General features: G+C 34.6%; 1 protein-coding gene and 1 long non-coding RNA gene across 2 annotated transcripts; one reads left to right on the forward strand and one right to left on the reverse strand.

The window, feature by feature from the left end:
- Window positions 1-246: 246 nt before the first annotated feature.
- Window positions 247-4890, forward strand: LOC107776447 (uncharacterized). Its single transcript, XR_001645979.2, has 2 exons — window positions 247-742; window positions 4188-4890. It is a non-coding gene; the product is annotated as an uncharacterized LOC107776447 (long non-coding RNA).
- Window positions 4891-5053: 163 nt separating this feature from the next.
- On the reverse strand, window positions 5054-10486 carry LOC107776450 (abscisic acid 8'-hydroxylase 4). Its single transcript, XM_075218104.1, has 9 exons — window positions 8933-10486; window positions 8510-8834; window positions 8153-8302; window positions 7765-8013; window positions 7306-7395; window positions 7148-7226; window positions 6286-6392; window positions 6047-6165; window positions 5054-5447 (listed from the first exon to the last, which is right to left on the reverse strand). Exons 1-9 carry the CDS (start codon window positions 9136-9138, stop codon window positions 5318-5320), a joined length of 1455 nt encoding a protein of 484 aa, XP_075074205.1. The 5' UTR covers window positions 9139-10486; the 3' UTR covers window positions 5054-5317.
- Between the last annotated feature and the right edge of the window lie 11053 nt (window positions 10487-21539).

Genomic DNA, 21539 nt, shown 5'->3' on the forward strand with positions numbered 1-21539 from the left:
CATGCAGTAGATAATAATACACGAATTGTTATGCGGTGATTAATGTAACATATCATAAGTGTTATGTGAGAATTTTCACTTTAAGATATTTTTATTTTTAAGTATTTTAATCCACGATTCCACGTAATACATATGTGCGCGTGCGCGCATATATTAATTCTTATTTACGTATATGTCGGCCGGTAAAAGCATACATGGATTCATACATAACTACATAAGTAATACATTAACCAAAGATGCCGCAAATTAACCAACTAATGCATTAATAGTTATACAAAAAGTTATTTTTTTATCCAATCAAAGATGGTATGATTTTTTTGCCAAATTTCATGTTAGATTTATTTTGCTAGTTCAACCAATCAAAGAACCTCTTGAACCAAGAACTCAAGAAGCAATCATAGACAGGAAAATTACGAAAAAAGGAAAAGTAGAAAAGCAAACAGAATTGTACATCGCATAAATTTTATGCGACTTATAATCCCTTCGGAAAAAGCTACAATATATTTGCTTTCAGTTTGCATTCCCTCTAAAAGTTGCCCGTCACTCGTACGCTTCTCTAGGAATTAGGTCAACAATGAGATCGACCTATACTCGCCTTTTCTTTGATCTTGCACTGAAGCCTTTTCTTTGATCTTGCACTTCCAGTGAAGGATATATTATATATGCTTGGATGAATGTTGATAACCTGCTTAAATTTGGAGTCTGGATGATCGATCGATAGGATTTGCTTCATCGTTGACAGGTTTTCCCTGACTTGTATTCTTTCACACATTTCGATCTTCATCAATGTCGAATTTTCTGTATAATCTCAACAATACATAACGTTTCATGAAAATTTGAAATATATGTTTTAGTTTGTTTCACGTTTCATTGAATTTTAGCTTGAAATCGAGCAATAAGGACGTCTATGTATTTTCTTCCCACATGCATGGTGATATTTATGTTGGGCTTTTGGTTCATGGACAGATTGATTGATGACGAGGCTTAATTGTTTAGTAATTTATGTAGTTGTGTTAGTAACCCGTGAAACTATGATTATATTGCTCGAATTCTTCAAAAATGTCGTCTGGTTGTGGGTCTGATCCTCCAAAAATTATACATTTTTGGAGTATCCGAAGTAGGTTAGACAAATGAGGAGTAACCAGTCAAGGAACTTATGAAAATTATAATATAAATGGAAAGGAAGTATAGAAGAAAAATAAAGGAAATGATGAAGTAATAACCTTCATTGTTAAAGTCATATCCTGCTTGGGTAAGTACAGGTGCTATATGCTACTTGATAAGAATATGAAGTATGATGATATATCCCTTAGAAGAACTTTTATGGGAATGATGAGTGATTTGTGAGATTGTGTAAATTGTTACCTTATTTTGTTTATCATGTACCATCCTTTATTAAGTGATGCCTTTGCCATGGAGGTCCAAAATATTGTTGAGGGGAATCTCCTAGAGTCGTCTCAATTGACGAAGGTCCCTCTGATGTCTGGCCATACCCCTGTTTTCACGTATTATATACTACAACCTGTACCCCTGAACCAATTGTTGAACCCGTGCGTTCTTGCAAGCCACAGAGTCTTGTTAACTTAGAGCTCCAGGAAATGATAAGTGAGGTATGATGAATTAACAGAGTTGTGCTTATTTTATTAAGCCTGTTCAAGTGAATAATACGTGTTTGATGTGGATATCATCCAAGTGTTTCTTAGCTCCTTGGGAAGTGACAATCTCTTTTTTTGAGATAGGGATTGGAGGAGGGGTTAATTTAGGACATCTAAGATGATAATTGAGCCTTTAGCTTGGAACCTACCTTTTGTGTGCTTCTGCATTGAATGTGTTTGATGCTAAAATAGATATGTTAAGTTGGATTAGAACGGCTAGCTAATTTTTCAGTAGTCGCACAGATACTAATGGGAGATTTATACTAGTAAATTCAGCAACTTTCTGCCTTCTATTTATCTGTATCTTTTAGGAGGAGCCTTTTGTTTGATGCCCTTGACTTTCTGGTTCCATATGAATTCCGTAGTACTGTGGGAGAACCTTAACTTGAATTTTATTCACTTTCTACTTCTCGGAATCAGTAGTAGTGCAATGGACTGGTTATATTTCCTTCGCATAGGATCTCAATAATCAAGTGTCTATAGCTTTTGGGAGAACAACTTGAACAAGTGTCTTTCACATTCTGTGTGCTTAACTCAGATTGCTCAATAAGCCGGCCATATTTACTACACTGCAAAATTCAATCTCTGTACATGGTCAACATATGCAGCATCCAAAGCACTAGGCCATTAATCCTAACATGTACAACAAATTGTTACGAGGATCCTGTATTGGTTACTTCCCTGAATGAACATTCAGAACCAATGATCAATGGTTGCAAATGTTTAACGTTTTTGGTGAGTCAAGCTAGTGAAAGCTCATGCTTGGTCAGTTCCTTAGTTTCTCGATTTTTACCTTTGGTGCTTGAAGCGTCAATCTTCTAGTGGAATCTTTGAAGCATAGAGCTTGCAATCGCTGTAGCAAGCATGTACCCATGATGAGATTATACAAATTGTGGTTTGCTTTCTGTTTTTGAATTTTTGAGCAGTTTGTAGGTGATTTTCTTGTCCTAGTCGTTTGTTAGAGATAGTGAGCATCATCCTCATGAAATGACTGCCTAGTCGATATGAAAAACTATGACTTGTCCTGTTTGATCCTTTTCTTGCAAGACATATGTGCTTTACTTGTTGCTAGGAAGTTCCTAAACTTTATGCTGCAAACTGTGTAATTGCAGTAGCAGTTTGTCAGCAGTAGCAGTTTGTCACCGATTGATGGAGTTACGAGTGAGTTTTTCATGAAGTCTCTTGTGGATAACTATTGGTTTTGCAAAAAATATTCTGATGGTAATGCAAAACAAAATATTGGAGATACAAGGATGCATTTAGTCCATTGAAATTTTAAAACTGTTGTTTTGGGTAGGCTGATAACAGTTGTATCACAGAGCTGTAAACTAAATAGTGTTTTTTTGAATCACATACTAAGATGCCCCTCCAAATAAAACTTTTAATCCTAATGTTTCTTGATAGAAGCCTGATCTATAGTAAGTAAATGGTATTTAAGAAGATGTATGAACTCAACTGCATGATCTGTTAGATGAATCTGTAAAACTCAAACCTTCCAATCCAGGAAAACGTAGTCTCCTCCTTTAAATAATTTTGATGGAAACTGTTGCCATTAATTCTTATCTCACCTTCGCAAAAATGTAAAATATATTCGACTTGGGAAAACAATGTCCTAATCACTAGATGTGAGGGACCAAAAAACCATTTGTCATATATCTGATATCCAAAAGTATAAGTGATTCACTTTGTTTACGGGATTAAGCTTTTATTTTTGTTTATGTTGGCGATTTTTATGGGAATTAGGTGGGTTCTCATTTCTTATATGTTGCCGCACCAACCCAATGACTCATCAACCTTGCCCCTTATGTTTCTTCGATCAGAAAGCTAGTGATCTCTTATTAGTCGTTTTGCCCTCACATAATTAAGACCATCTTTCTAATTTAGTAAAGAGCGGCAGAGCACCAGTTGAAGTTGCAAAGGTCGCTCTGTCGACATATGTGCCTTCACCCTGGTTTCAGAAAGCAGAGAGATTAAGAAATAACGTCCAACCTGATGGTTGCAATTTTGATACCTCCACACAAGCCCCCACCCACCCACCTGCAAGCCGACCTCGTCCACTGGGAAGGGCACAATCTTGGTCCACTTTCTGAGTTTTATCTCTGCTACGACTAATATTATAGTACATATTTTTCTTGAGGGTAACTTGATGAGCCATTTTCCCCTACCCTTGAGGTTACTAAGGTTGATAAATCAAGCTGATTGAAGCTGTGCCTTCGAAGTTCAGTCTTTCCAAGGTGAAGTTTATTCCCATGTGAAGAACTTCATTTACTTCAGATATGCAATCTGCTGTCGCTAGATTCATAAAAAAATCCACTGAAATGAGAAAATCGCACATCCTGATTTACTCAAAATTCTTTGTAGCTTTCATGTTGCTATCACATGTGATATATTGCATATGTTGGACATTTTTTATTCACGTAATGTTTGTGATGCCTTTGCATTCTATTTCTTTAACTGATCATTTAGGGCTGTTGTGGTTCTAATTGGTGTTACCTTTTGTTTTTATTAGTTGATTTTGGTATGTATATACAGGTCAGAACCATCCAGATCTATCGTTGAGGTGCATTCCTGTTGGAACATTCCAGACTAAGAGTGAGTGGGCTAGAAAGCAACGTAGTTCTTTGCTCTAAATGTCTATGAGACCTCCATTTGTTACTTCCTCATAGTAAGTGTTTCCATTAAGTCTACAAAGATCCCAGGAGTGTAGCCGACCGGACCATTATAGCTTCAGGATCACTATACAAATGATGGCTATTTTTGTAGTGACATGTCTAATGGGACCCTTCATCCTATGCCATAAGTGCTAATTTCCACTCTTGGGTATTTCCCATTAGATCAAGACATTTCCTTTTCTGCAAGCACTCAAGTAGCTGGGACACTTGGATCTTCTGAGGCCAGTGATGTGGACTTCCACGTGAAGCAAAATACACGTGCTCCAATTAATGCCATGCACACAGAAACGTTCCATTCAGCATCATTTCTTGACTGGTAACCTTCCACTATGGTGGTACTTTTCCAACTTATATGAATCATATCTTTCACCAAATTGGAATATATAGAGCTAGGAATCCATGCCGACTTAGCAAAAGATAGCACCGTGTAAGAAAAAGATGTGTATAGGCGATACTAACATAGTCGTGTTAGTATGTTTATTTTAGATCATATGCTTTCTAGGAGTCTTTTAGCTCTATCAAATATTATGCTAGTATAAGATATAAAGAACTTCTTACTTTTATTTTGTTTTGCCTAATGTTGGCTTGGGATGAATTTAAATGGAGAAACATGGTTAGTAAGGATTCATATAACCAACCTCAACTTGTTTGGGACTGATAATATAATAATTGTTATTATACAGAGCTAGGAATAATCCTGGAGTACATTATGTTACAATTGAGCCGGAAGAAGAAAAGATATGGTTTTCTTTGTTAGCAAATGTGATTGACTTTACATACTACTCCGTAATTATATAATACAATTTCTTGGAAGAGAATAAAATAGATCCTACTACTCCGTAATTATATAATACAATTTCGTGAAAGACAACAAAATAGATCCCAGGAAAGAAAAAAATTACAGGGATGAGTATCACTAGAAACTGGAAACTAAGTTCAGAAGTATCTTCTGCTTTCTGCTTTTTGTTGTTGTTGCTAGTATTAGTTTTATCAGGAGGCATCTGTTTTCCAGGGATCTGTTTGGCTTCTTGTTTCCTTCCAGAACCTAGATGGAAGTCCATGCTCAGGTATGGGGAATGGGCTATATTGTACCGCTTCTCTGGAAGCTACGACTTCCCACCTGCAATAATTGAACTCATGAGAAATCTCAAATAAAATTAGAATACCTAGATATTTAATGCTGTTCTCATAGCTACATGTGGAGGAAAAAAAGAATTATGTCGGAGGTCTTGCGGGTGAAATAGAAATTTTAAAGAATCTCGTGGCATCACATAAATATAATGGGAGCTGAAATTTCTTTAAACTCATTCTTTTTTAACTAGATTTTTGTGAGAATTATGTGGTTGGTTTCAACTCAAAAAAAAAAAAAAACAAAAAAAAAAAGAATTATGTGGTTGGTAGCCGGGTGGATGTATTTCTGCTACACTCCACATCACCCCTGATTGAATAAATAACTTTTAATTGTATAAATGACCTTTTAAAAAAAAAAAAAAAAATTTAGTACTAAAGTCTGTACCATTATTATAGACAAGTAGTGATGCTATGGTATTCCCCACCTGCTGTCTTAAACTTTTGGATATACATTTTCTTTTTATTATTGTTGTTGTAGTTAACTATTACTATTATATTATACTATGGGTTTTGCTAAAAATTTAAAAATCGTGGTCTCAAAATAATAGAGTTATGAATCTAGAAGAAAATATGATGTCATTATCGTACCTAAATTTGGTAACCAAATGATGAATGAGAATCAGCATCTCCAGTTTGGCAAGTTCATTTCCGGGACAAGCATGGGCACCATTGCCAAATGGCATATAGGTATTGGGTTTGGGAGCAACCTGCATCCATCCGTCAGCACATAAAAAAAAAAGTTGGGGTAAACCAATTTTTTCATATTTTAATGTTCTAGACCGGTGGAGAATTGAAAAGCACTTTGCTAGTACTCGATCACCACATACCTCAAATCTGGAAGCATCAAAATTCCGTGGGTCGGCAAAAAATTCTGGATTGTGATGAATGTTTCTGAATAATGGCATGACTTTCCAACCTTTTGGAATCAGGTAACCTGCATCAAAAATATTTTTACTACTCATGTTGAACGAAGTAATGTGTCTTACGGATGAATTAAAGGTATAATCAACTATGATTTAAACATTTCTCAATTTGTCTTGATGTACTTGTGTCCAATGAGTGTGACATGTGATTTTGTGCGGAATAACATTCTTTCCTTTTTAGTTCGCTATAAAGAAAATTGTCATTGTTCTCTATTTGAAAATTATTTACTTTAACATTCCCGGATATTCCTAACAAAATACATTTATAGGAATGGCATTACATTTGCAAAACCACTAGATAAATACTAACAGTACTTTTGGTATGTTACATATATTTAGCTTATATGTCAACAAAATTTTGAACTTCGTGTCCAGTCAAATAATCATATAAAATGACCGACGGGAGTAGTAAAGAAACTATTAAGGTATCTATACTAAATACTCACACTGACCTGTGATACTAAGGGCGAATCCATGATTTAAATTTTATGGGTTCAGATTTGCAATTCTACCACATCTCATCTAATTTAATGAATTCAAAATTTATTATTTGTACATATTTAGGATAAAAATACAGGGTATGAGCAAAAGCTATGAGTTCAGTTGAACCTTCTACACTGGATACGCCTCTGTTTGATATGTGGTAGTCGAGTCCATGTGGAATAGATAATAGAGCATTCCTAAGGGAGCTCTGAGTTTATTAATGTGTGTCTTGTGTGTGTGTACATATATATATAAAACATATGATTGAAAACTACCGCCTTACCGTTGTATTCTACATCAACCACAGCTTCTCTAAAGGTGAAAGATATAATGCTGGACATCCTTAAGCTCTCTAAAATGACCTGCAATAGAAGTTTTTCTAGCTGATGAGAGGGGTTTTCTTTTATATAATTACAACTAATTATAAGAAGAAAAGATTACCCTGTAAGTTAGTGACATATTTCTTGTTTGAGCCCATGCCAACGGCTTCTTTCCTTCTTCATTTGATTCGTAAATTGCTCTTTGTTCTGCCTGCACTTGAAAGGGAAAAGGTTTATTTTAAACTTGGGATTCAAGATCACTTGCTGGGCTTGCAATGAAACATGTGAGAAGTACGAATGGAGATGGGAAATAGAAAGGGATTTACCATATATACATTGATAATGTAATTTTTTCCCCCAACTATCAGTGCATTTTAGCATGTAGTAGCAGGGATAACTAGTTCCACTTAATTTTTACACTATTTCTAGCCGATTAACTAGTTTCACTTATTTTAAATGGTTACTTGGTTAGTTTTTGGTGTGATTTAATAGTGTATAAATTCTTTCACTGTGTTTAACTCTTTAACTCAATGGAAAGAAACAAACAAGCTAGGAACCAAAAGGAATATACAGCCAATACCTTAACGGCTTCTAAAAGTTTCTGGTCGTCGTAGAGGTACTTGAGAATCCATGTCAAAGCACTAGCTGTTGTGTCCTGGGCAGCAAAGAGTACTCCGATGACATTATCGGCAATTTGATCTTCAGTTAAAGTCTGCCCTTTCTTGTCTTTGAAATTCAATAAATGACCCAACAGATCTTTCTCTACTGTTTTTTTCTCCTTCCTTTCACTGATTATTTCGCTAAGTATCTGATTAAGCTTCCTCCTCGCCTTTGACAATAATAGAATATACAGTTCAGCATAAAACTATCGGCCCTCTCCCCCGGGAGAGGGGGAGGGGGGTGTGGGTTTTGGGGGGGGGGGGGCTTTACTAAGATCATTTGGAATGAAAAAGGGAAGCTGTACTTACCACCATAGCTTTGTAATAAGCAGTCCCCCGCAAGTTCGTAGGGAAAGAATTATAGCCCTTCTCTACTATTGAATAGTTCTTGTTAAGCTCCTCTTTATACTTAGCATCCAGCTGACCAAATATAGCAAGAATGCCAACTTCAAAGGAGAACTGTAGTATATATTTCCATGAGATTCACGTGTGAGAATGATTTATTGATCATTATATTGTGGTGGAAAATTCTAGGCGATCAAAGTAGTCTTGAAGGTAATACTTAAATAAACAGAAAGTGTGTTTGCTATATATATCTGAAACCTTAAACTTTTAGATTATATGGTCACACAATTCAAGAAGTAGCACAAGTTATCAGTAAAGGACCTTCTTCAACAGACGGAATGTATTGATGACTTGGTTATTTTGCGACCATGATTCCAAGGAAGAAATGGCCAAGACCTCAATATCGCGAACTAGTTTACGAATAGCTTCAGGAGATAACGAGCTCTGAATTAGTTTCCTTAGTTGAGAATGGTAGTTTCCTTGGTGAAAGAACAAAGCAGAATGGCCAATCAACTTCTCTTTGCTCTTGGGGTAAGTTGGTTTGAACAAGTGAGCATTAGTTACAAGCACGAATCTGGCAGCTTCAGGACTAGCAAGCATAACACAAGGGTACCCAAGAATGTGCGTTTTGAATATATTACCATACCTGCAAACAAACATTTGATAAAGAATGAGTAAATGGTTTATAAGTAAGTTTTTTTAAATAATTAAACTGAATATATTTTCTCTGAGGAAAAATTAAACCTTTTTTGTTTGTTAGCAAAGAAGACATTTGGGTCTTGAGAGTAGAGTTGGAGAGTTTCCCCTATATACGGACAGCCCATCGAACCAGGAGGCAGCTTTGCTTTTTGTATGTTTTTCCATATTTGTTTCTTTGAAATATAAATTAGTAGAGCTGTGAGAAGAAAGAGAAGGAAGTAAATAATGGAACAAGCAATATTATTCTCCATCTAAATGGAGAACTTCTGTGTTCTGCTTTGCTCTTATACTATAAGTATTTATTTCTTTTTATTTGACTAGTGACAAGGGTTGAGAAAGAGTTGTCCCTATATATATAGAAAGAAGAGGGATAGAGACGAAGATATATAGGAAATAAATGTTGGGTAAGAGGGGTTATTATTATATCTGATATGCCATATTATAGATTCAAACATATCCAAGGAAGAAGGAAAATATTGGACCACATTTACCATATCCATGAATATGCCATCTGAAGGAGACCTATCGTTTGAAACAAGACAAAGCTCTCACCAATAGCTGAGTGTTTTCTTTTCTTTACCTGTTTCTGCGTTCCTCTTATTTTAGAGCAACGTTTTTCGTTGTGTTCTCATAAATTTGTTATTTTTCCGTTTTAGTTTTTTCTTTTTTGTCTTTGGATCATACTTTCGAGATAAGACAAGAAGAAATGGTGTTTATCAAGGCTCATTCAAGCAGAATTAATTGTCTTTCATATTTGGTTTCATAGTAGTTAGTAAAAGGCATGTAAAATACATAATATAGATCTTATAATATGCTAACCGAGTAACTTCACAAAATAATATCCTCGTAATGGTATCGCAAAAATGAGCATGTTCTAACCATCACAGAAATATAGAGTGACGATGGTCGAACAGATATTGATCGCAATAGAGTGATGGATTTGTTTTAACCGATAGCAATTAAGTAATTTGTTTCTGAGGAATCTTCAGTATATTTGTTTTTTCTTTTGACTATAGAACTAATCGAGTACAGTATACTAGTGAAAAGTGTGAGGCCACGCATGTGATGCTTTATACACCTCAGAGTTAGATTTTAGATGGTTGGCTATGATATTGATGTGTGAGGCTTCAACTAAGAGAATATTTTCTGTTCTCATGGTGCACGAAAATCTTGCCCAACCAAATTATTTTGTACTGAGATAAATAAATTCTGGCTAAAAGTATGCTACCCCTAAACAAGAATCAATTTCGAATAACCATCAGAACCGTGAATATCTTCTAGTTAGGCTTAAAAGAGAACTTAAGACTAAAGTGTCTTATATAGGTTGATAGCATAATCTGTTTTCCCTTGTATGATCTTACAATCGTCCAAGATTCATTTTCTTAACAGATAATCCATTCAACTGCCTATACACATGAACCATGATAGTTATTTATGTTACTGTTTGTAAACTTGTTTTATTGCCCGAGAGGAAAGGCACTCTGGTTCGGCCATAAACACTGGTTATGATTACTGTGTACTCAGGATTATGGGTCATGTATTATGTTAAGAGAGGAATGCAATGTAGTAGCAGGAGGTGTCACAACAATTACTATCCTTCAATTTAAATTAATTAGGATATTCGTTGAACAAGTTTGAGAATTTATTTTTATGCTTACTTTGCACTTATTAATTATGTACCCTTATTATGATATGAAAGCTTTTAGATCAGATGCTCAGTGATCATGTTCATCTATGAAAGATTATTTGACTTCAGATTTTTCGAACATTAGATGGTAGTCACCATCAAATGTAGCTGGATGAGACATGTGTCAACATCTATATGGTCCCTGCTTATCAGTTATGAGTGAAGAAACTGGTAATTAACCGAGAATCAGAAGAATTATTTGGCTGAGAATTTATGCAATTACAAAGGAAATGTGGTCAAATGAAAGAGTTAAGCTTGCCAAAAAAAAAAGTATCTCTGTGTGAACTACGACTGTGGAAATGCAAACTTAAACCAATCCTGTTGGAGAATGTCGCACTGTTGTCCAAGTGAATGCTCATTGAAATGTCGAGCTGCAAATGATGGACCGAAGTATATGACTGCACACTTGTTCGATACAGCACATTAACAAATGAGTTCTTAAAATTAAAAGTTCTGCAATTTCAAACTCTTTACTCCATCATTAGGTCTATTTCTTTCTGCCCCAAAAACTCATTCCGTTTTCAGAACTTCGATGTCCTCATTACAAAAGAGCTAGAGGCGATGTATACATCCATATACAAATTTCTCATGATCCAAATTTAACCTGCATTGGCTCCAAAAAAATTGAGTTTCATTAGTGAATCACTAATTAAAATGTTCTTGCTGTCGTGCTTTGGTGCAAAAGTTTGTATCTGAATTATTACTGCGAGACTTTCCGAAGCTTTCTCCCATTTAGGATGTGAACGTAGAAGGAAAGTAGTATTAATGGAAGAAAGAAAAAGGTCATCGAAATAGGACCTAGCTAATGTGCTGACTAGCGCAACAAGACAAATTGATCTTCAATTCGTTTCAATGAGAAATAAATACGGCAGGATTTTGTGAATCATACTCGCACTGAATGGTTTTCTCGATCGCCATAATAACGTATTCTTCGAAATGAGCAAAAAAGAATAAGATCCAAGAAAGATTGCACAGATTTTGCAAAGAGAATATATATAAATGAGACGCTGCAACACGGCACGGCGCTACCATCTCAACAGCAACATTATATACAGCACTGATTCTTCAATCTTTAAGGGGTCATTTGGTAGCTTTGTGTATTAATAATATATTATTTGGTAGATATTTTAAATTTATGCATTAGTTATGCAGACATTAGTTATACATCCTATTTGGTATTATCCTATGCATAACTAATGCATAGAAAACAATGGTATTAGCAATGCAATGGGTTTTAATGCATGCATTAACTTAGTTAAAGACAAAATTATCCTTTAAAATTTATGCTTGATTAAAATATGCTAGTTAGTATATTAATGTAAGTTCAAAATAATCCAAATAGTGAGAAATAAAATTATATCCCTAGTAAATAAATAAATACTTAGCATATTTCTTTTTTTTATAAATAAATATTTAATTTTATTTTACAACATAGGTAGACAAATAAAATAATTTTTTCAAACTTTTTCATATAAAAATATTTCTCTAACATATGTTTCTTTTAAAAAGTTAGAGTCTGGACTAGTTTTGAGGGTATTTTTGTAAACAAACAATTCTTTTAGAAATTGAGCAATACTTTAATACATCAAATCAAACAATAGATAAAAAATATATCAGCATAACTAATATCAGCATAACTAATGCAAACATAACTAATACCAACATTACTAATATACTCTATTCACCATTATTCTTACACTTGAAATAGGGATAGATATAGTCGATCGATACTCTGATCGAGGCTTGGAATTATTTCAATTCACTGAATCTATTGCAAGATATTTCTCATCCAATACATCCCATATCGTTTTTGATATGATGTCCTATAGGTACTCCTATTATTGTTTTCCGGGGGTATTTGTATCTATATTCTGTTTTGGGTCACAATTTAATTTATACTCACTTTGCATAGAACTTTGCAAATCTACCTATTTTAGGATCAACTTTATACTTATCGGATCTGAAATAAAAAAAAAAAATTAATCTGAAGTGCAATGCACTTAAGGCCAATTAAGTCTAAAGTAAAAAAATTGCACTTAGATGCACTTAAGGCCAAATAGGCATGAAGTGCAACAAATATTTTCATGCACTTAAGGCCAAATAGGTCTCAATTGAATAAAAATGCTTAGATGCACTTGAGACCAAATAGGTCTGAAGTGCAACCAATCTTTTCATGCCCTTGAGGCCAAATAAGTCTGAAGTGCAACCAATGTTAGGTCTGAACTGCAAATTGTCCAGAAATAGAATTTGTTCTTAGAATTTCAACAATCTAATACACGATTTAACACCTACTCCAAATGAGTTCAAATTTCAAACATAACATCAAAATATCATCAAGAATAAACCCCAATCATCAATTTGTCAAAACAACAATAAATCTGACAAACTCATTTTGCAATTAAGAAGAAAAAAGAAGAAACCCTAAGCAGTAGTAAAAAATAAAGTGCCACAATAGCCCACCACAATAAAACATCAAAACTACCTTAAAATATGCTCAATAATATCATATGAACTCACCGTCACCTTGAAGGGGAGGAGGTGGAGAAAAAAAGCATGAAGTTATCTAAACTTTGAGTACTAGTTAAATTTTTTTTTTAAAAATTGATACAGATTAAGTGGGACGACCAAATAAGACACCCCGTAAGATTTTTACTCTTTTTCCTAAGGCGGTATTTAAAACCCATCAGTTTGATTAATTTGAATTTGTGTCAAGTAGGCTCGCTAAAAAGAAGGGGTAAAACACTCTCAGAAACCTCTCCATTTCCAACTTGAGACTTGTACTTAAGCGTGAAGGACTCGCAGCTATCTCACTACACCTATTGAATCGTGAATGCATGTTAATTAAAACTATTCTAACTTTTCATTTCTAGAAGTACTGGTATTATTAAATGAAAAGTAACATTAAGGTCCCACATATTAGCATTTAGCAATATGTCTATGTGCTTATAAACCCTGTAACTTGTAAGAGATCAAATTACTACACTCAAACCTTTTTATAACAATATTCATATATATATAATAGTTATTTACTATAAAAATCGAGTTATTCTCGAAATAGAATATTATGTTATGTTATAAATTATAATATGTCCTCTATAACATTACTTCATTATAGCAGTCAATTTTTTTTGGAACAAACAGAGTATTATAGAAAGATTTGACTTATAACATGATGTGAAAGTAAGCTGTCAATAATTAAAGTCACATTCAACTCCTCGAACTTCTTCGACTAATGCTTGTCGCTGTCAAGAAACAGCAAAGTCGCAAACATTTACTAGAACTTCAAATTAGCTTTTACTTTTTTCCTATATATGGTGAGGAAGCTGGAAGATAATAAGAGAAGTGTACGACTTGGGTTTTCTTTCTCTACACCATAGCAATTTTCCCACCTGGTTTAATCTCATTTGTCATCACTTTATTGAACAAATAAAGAAATGTGGATAAGCACATTGAAAATAGTGCATGTAAATCATCAAACTGGTGGTTTATGGTTGAACGTCTAAGCTTTAGGTCCATTCGGGATTTTTCTGAATCTGCGAAAATATTCTTATGCCCTAAAGTCAAACACTTTATCTTCAATGCATGGCATCAAACAGTTACAGTACAAATGGATACTAATTGATCGTAACACCTACAATATATTGTCACTCTCAAGTTGAGTCTTAATTATCTAATGATGAATTGATGATGTATGCATGCCCAAATCAAAAGGAATAAGACGAAGGGCTTGCTTTCGCTCGTAAATACAATCAAATCTCTCTATAACCGGCGTGCTTATTCCAATTTTTTTGTATGTTATAGTGCGTGCAATGCTGTTATTGAGGACATATATTATAACATATATACAAATTCGGGTCCGAAAAGAATTTAACTTTTATAGTAAATGATTGTTATATAGAGATATTGTTACAGAAAGAAATATTGATAAATTATCTATTAAAGCTTATGAATTACATCATTTATTTGTTTGTTAAATGTACTCGAAGTGAAAAGTTTCTTCTTTTTTCTTTCCATAGAACGTTATACGTTCTTCTTTTTTGTTTCCACTCAGTGTACGATATTCACATTAGGGTCCGACTAAATTCGGATTCGTGCCGGAAAGTCTCACATTAAGGGTAAAGTGCTCCCTAACAAAGGCGACTCCATACCTAAAAGCTCAAACTCAAGATCTCTAATTAAGGAAGAAGAAGTACTTACCACTGAACTACAACCCTTGTTGGTACGTTATACGTTCTTATGAATGTGAAGCGATGTAGAAATTTGAGTTTCAAAATTTAGAAGATGAATGTGGAGTTATCGCAAAAAACAGGGGGAAAAGGGAAACAAAGTGCGCTGAGAGATACCCAAGAATGATGCTCCATATCTTTATCTGCCAAATTTAGCCAAACTAGCTGACTTTCTTTGATTCCCAATTTGGAATTTACTGTTGCATGAGTAAAATGTGTATAGTGTGAATGGATTATAATTATTATATCAAAAATTATGACAGCTACCAAATAATAAATAAGACAATAAAACAACAATAAAAGGAACACCAGAATTTACGAGGTTCGGCCAATTTTGCCTACTTTCTCGGACACAATCAATATTTTATTCCACTCCAAAAATATAAGTGAAATAATACTAAAGAGAGGATATACAAATGTCTTAAGAAGATAAGAAGACAAATGAGAGGTGTATTTAAATCCTAAATATTAAGCCTCCTTTTATAGGGAAAAAATCCCAACCAAATATGTCACCCACCGATGTGGGACTTTTGACATTTTCAACAAATCTCCACCTTGGAAAAATTCCACATCTTCAATTTTATATCAATAACAAATTTTGGTTGTGTCTTCATCTTCAATTTTCAGTGTTCAACAATGTTGATCAAATCCAAACAATGTTGAAACTTGACCGCTGTCACCACCTTTGTCAGCATATCAGCAGGATTCTCCGTAGTATGAATTTTCTTTATCGTGACTCCACCTTCTTCTATGATTTCTCGTACGAAATGATACCGAACATCAATGTGGCTTCGTCCTTGCATGATAAACTTGGTTCTTCACTAATTGAATAGCACTTTGGCTATCACAAAAAATTGTGATACTTTTGTGTCCAATACCAAGCTCTTTTAGCAACTCCTGAAGCCAAATTGCCTCTTTCACAGCCTCTGTAATAGCGATGTACTCAGCCTCTGTTGTAGACAAAGCAACTGTTGACTGCAAAGTAGACTTCCAACTAACTGGTGCCTTTGCAAAAGTAAACACATAACCAGTAGTTAATCTTCGTTTGTCCAGATCACCCGCAAAATCTGAGTCACAATATCCAAATACGGACTGATTGCCTTCCTGCTAAAAAACTAACCTAACATCTATAATATTATGATTATACCGTAGAATCCACTTCACAGCTTGCCAATGCTCCTTTCCTGGATTATGCATATATCTGCTAATAACTCCAACATCTTGTGAAATGTCATGTCTCGTACAGACCATTGCATACATCAAGCTACCAACAATATTTGCGTATGGTACCCCTGACATATACTCCTGTTCAGCTTTATCTTTTGGCGACATAGTAGTACTTAACTTAAAATGGGGAGCAAGTGGAGTACTAACTGGCTTAGTCTTCTCATCTATGCCAAAACGTTGTAGTACTCTCTTCAAATATTCCTTTTGAGATAAACAAAGTTTCTTTAAACGTCTATCTCTTATTATCTCCATGCCAAGAATTTTCTTTGCCTTACCCAAATCTTTCATTTCGAACTCCTTTTTCAATTGAATCTTCAACTTATCAATTTCTTTCGAATTCTTGGAAGCTATCAACATATCATCAATATATATGAGAAGATATATAAAGGAATCATCTTTAAGCTTGCGCAAATACACACAACGATCGTACTTGCTTCTCTTGTACCTTTGCCGCAAGATAAACTTGTCAAATCGTTTGTACCATTGTCTAGAAGATTGTTTCAATCAGTACAACGATTTTTCAAGTTTGCACACCATATTTTCCTTTCCAGCAACTTTGAATTCTTCTGGTTGAGTCATGTAGATTTCCTCCTCCAAGTTTCCATGTAAAAACGCAGTTTTTACATCCATCTGAACTAGTTCCAAATCCAACTATGCTACCAAAGCCAACATAATTCTAATGGAGGAATGTTTTACAACTGGAGAAAACACTTCATTGTAATCAATTCCCTTCTTTTGAGCATATCCTTTCACCAATCTTGCTTTGTAGCGAACATCTTCTTGGTTAGGAAATCCTTCTTTCGTTGTAAATACCCATTTGCACCCAATTGCTTTCTTTCCCTTCGGGAGATTGGCCAATCTCCATGTATGATTCTGATGAAGAGACTGAATTTCATCATTCATGGCAATCCTCCACTTATTTTCTTTTGAACTTTGGACTGCGTCTTTATAAGTGGTAGGAACATCATCAGCTACAATTGAGGCGGCACAAGCAACCGTCTCTATGAGACGAACATGTTTTGTTATTGTCCTTTTTGGTCTGCTGGTTGCTATTGATTCAAGTTGTTGTTGAGGTTCTTGAATTGGAATCTCCCTCTCTACTGGCTCTTTTTCCAGAGGATAATCTTCATTTGTTTCCTCCTCTGCTTCTTGTGTAGGAAAAATAAAATTCTCTTAAACTCCACCTGCTTAGAAGCACCCTTATTTTGTTTGGTATCTTCTGTTATCTTATTTACCATAGCAGATTCATCAAAGGTAACATCCCTGCTGAATATTACTTTCTTTGTCATAAGACACCATAAGCGGTATCCTTTGACTCCAAAAGTAATCCCCATAAAAATAGCCTTCTTTGTCCTTGGATCTAATTTTGACTCTATCACATGATAATATGCAATTGAGCCAAACACGTGTAAAGAGTCATAATCTACAGCAGACTTTCCATACCATTTTTTAAATAGTGTCTTGCCATCAATAGCAGCAGATAATAGACGATTAATGAGGTGGCATGCATATATAATTGCCTCAACCCAAAATTCTTTGCCCAAGCCAGCATTGGACAACATACACCGTACCTTCTCCAGCAAGGTCCGGTTCATACGCTCTGCCACTCCATTCTGTTGTGGTGTATGTCTGACAGTGAAGTGTCGGACGATGCTATCATTTTCACAGACCTTATTGAAATGATCATTTTTGTATTCACCTCCATTGCCTGTGCGAATACACTTGATCTTCCTGCCTGTTTGATTCTCCACCACCGTCTTCCATTTGAGAAAAAATTCCAACACTTCATCTTTGCTCTTCATTGTATACACCCACACTCTTCGGGAAAAATCATCAACAAAGGTTACAAAATATTGTTTCCCACCCAATGAAGGTGTTTTGGAAGGACCCCAAACATCAGAGTGTATATAATCCAAAATGCCTTTAGTATTATGGATCGTTGTACCAAATTTAACCCTTGTCTGTTTCCCTTTGACACAATGCTCGCAAAACTCCAAGTTGCAAGCCTTTACTCCTTTTAACAAATCCTTGATCTGATAAAGTTTTCAAGGATTTTCCTCCAGCATGTCCCAAGCGTATGTACCATAACCTGGTTGCTTCTTCCTCTTTTTCGTCACTGGATGTTACTATCGTTGTCCCAATAACTGTACTATCGCGATAATGGTACATGTTATTGTTCTTCTGATTGGCCTTCATTACCAATAGTGCACCGGAGCATACTCTCATCACTCCATTTTCTGCAATGATTTTGAACCCTTTTGATTCTAGGGCTCACATAGAGATGAGATTCTTCTTCAAATCCGGTACATATTGAACATCTGTTGATGTTCTGATCATTCCATCATGGTTCCTTAATCGTATTGAACCAATTCCATATGAGGTAAGAGGGCTGTTGTCCGCTGTGTGGATGACTCCATATTCTCCTTCTTGAAAATCCACGAACCAGTCCTTGTTGGGACACATATGATAGCTACAAGCCGAGTCCATCAACCATATGTCTGATGATGTTGATGACTCTGTTGTAACTAATAAGAAGTCTGAATCATCACAATCAGCTACATTTAAATCCATAATGGCATTTCCATTGTTATGCTTGGCTTTATTCTTCAACTTCGGACAGTCTTTCTTCCAGTGCCCCTTTTCTCAAGAAAAGGCACATTCATCTTTGTTGGGTCTAGATCTTGACTTGGATCTTCCATTCTTTGTCCTCATTTGATTTTGAGGACGACCCCTCACAACCTGTGCTTCTCCTTCTCCGCCCTTCTGTTTTTCTCCCTTTCTTTGTTCATAGTTGTACAAAGCCGAACAAACTTCTCTGAGAGAAATTTTGTCATTTTCATGGAGTAGAGTAGTTTCAAGGTGCTCGTACTCATCAGGAAGTGACCCTAACAACATCAAGGCCAAGTTACCATCATCAAAAGTTGCATCCATATTTTGCAAATCTGTGACCAACTTATTGAAACTGGTGATATGTTCATTCATCGTGGTACCGGGAACATAGGTGAAGTGAAATAGTCTCTTCTTCATGTACAATTTATTTTGACTATTTTTCTTCAAAAATTTATCCTCCAGTACTTTCCATAATTTACTTGCAGAAGTTTTCTTTGTGGTGTGGAAGATCAGACTAAGCTGCAACCATATAGCATACTCAGGCAGAACCTTAACTCAGTTACCAAGATAAATCTTTTCTGATATGGAAGATCAGACTATGCTGCAACCACAGAACATACTTAGATAGTACCTTGACTCTGATACCAATTGTTGCGGGAGCCAAATGTATATAGTGTGAATGAGTCATAACTACTATACCAAAAATTATGATAGTCACCAAATAATAAATAAGACAATAAAGCAACAATAAAAGGAACACCAGAATTTACGAGGTTCGGCCAATTTTGCCTACTTCATTCGGACACAACCAATATTTTATTCCACTCCAAAAATACAAATGAAATAATACTAAAGAGAGAAGATACAAATGCCTTAAGAAGATAAGAAAGCAAATGAGAGGTGTATTTAAATCCTAAATATTAGGCCTTCTTTTATAGGGAAAAAATCACAACCAAATATGTCACCCACCGATGTGGGACTTTTGACATTTTAACACTTACTACTGATAGAGAACTATCCTACACCCCACTTCCATTTTTGCACAATGATTGACACTTGGTTTTCTTATTCCTACACATTAAATATAATTTAATACCCATAGTGTGTTACCCGGTAAAAGATATAAAGTATTCACTAGCATATCCAAGATTTTAATAGCATAGTATACCACTATTTTTAGATAAATAATATAATATGATTTGACAATATAATTTTTTTTACAATGACCCAAGTTGACGAGCAACTCTAATTAATATTATTAGCATTAATTATGTCCTCGACAAGTTTTCATACTTTGAAAAATATCAATAAAAGAATCATTACTTACAGTTTAAATATCTTATATTGTATATAGAAAGCTAAAGATTACTAAAAGATTCTTCTTCCATCATGTTATGTAGATCTTTTTATGTACTTCTATTTTCCCGTAGATTCGTGATTTTTGTTAGTAGTTTTTTTTTATTATTATAGTGGGAGTTTAAGATTAATTTTTTATTTTAATTTCCCTTACTTCATTTCTTGACAAAATATAAATCTTTTGAGAGATTAACTTTTTAATTTTGAAGTTCTATTTTTCAAAAATACTTACAACCTACTATTATCCGTGATAATCTTCAAGAAAAAAAAATGGGATCACAATATCACATTAAATAAAATATTTTAGTAATTATTTTTAAAGAATAACTTAAGGCCAAGTAACCAAGAAAGAAAAGAAAAACATAAAGAAATATAAACATATTTAATTAAAATATCTAAGGAAGCAAACATGAATTGGTCCCCTAACGTTGGGCCAAAAGTACACTTATTGAACATTGTGGTAAAAATTGTACGGGGCATTCTATTTGGTCGCTCTCATTTAATCTATACTTATTTTCTAAAATGTGTTAACTTGTACCTACTTTTTAAACAACTTCAGCCCCCTTTCTCCTCCCCCTTCTTCTTCTTCTTCTTCTTTCTTCTGTTGCTGTTGGTGCTGCTATGAAACTTCAGTTCATGGGGATGATTGACATAAGTATGTTTATCAGATTATTTAAAAATAAATTATAAATAACTTTCTAAAGTAAGTTTTGAAGAAAATGATAGTAACTTGTTGGATTCAGCTTTGTACATTATCAATGCATTTTAACGTATTGTGCTAAATCATTATCTAGTTTTTTAAGTTACTAATTCTACTTATGATAAACTTATTATCTATACAAAAAATCAATTACATGATAGCATAAAACATGCTGAAGTGCAAATATAGAACAAAACTTCAGCTAAAACATGCCGAAGTTTAGTAAATAGGGAATACAACTTCAGCTACTAGAATGCTTAAGTTCAGCAATTACAAACAAAAACTTCAGCCAACACTAAGTTTACGTGGAAAACTTCAGCTAAAACATGCTGAAGTTCAGCAATTACAAACAAAAACTTTAGCAAATAGAGAACAAAACTTCAGCTACTAAAATGCTTAAGTTCAGCAATTACAAACAAAAACTTCAGTCAACACTAAGTTTACGTGAAAAACTTCAGCTAAAACATGTTGAAGTTCAGCAATTACAAACAAAAACTTCAGCAAATAGAGAACAAAACTTCAGCTACTAGAATGCTTAAGTTCAACAATTACAAACAAAAATTTCAGCAAATAGAGAACAAAACTTCAGTTACTAGAATGCTTAAGTTAAGCAATTACAAACAAAAACTTCAGCACACTTAGTTCAGTAATTTTTGCCGTCTACTAGAATGCTGAAGTTTGCATGATTGCCTTTGCTACTTCAGGCCCGTATGCTGAAGTTACGCGAAAAAGTGGATACGCTTGTAATTTTTTTTTGCAAAGCGGGTACAAGTTAAAACTTGACCCAAAAACAAATATAGATGCAAATGCCCCAATATTGAGCGCGCCTAAGTGCCCTTTCAGCAT

The sequence above is a fragment of the Nicotiana tabacum genome, chromosome 7 (assembly GCF_000715075.1).
Source record: "Nicotiana tabacum cultivar K326 chromosome 7, ASM71507v2, whole genome shotgun sequence".
NCBI lineage: Eukaryota > Viridiplantae > Streptophyta > Magnoliopsida > Solanales > Solanaceae > Nicotiana > Nicotiana tabacum.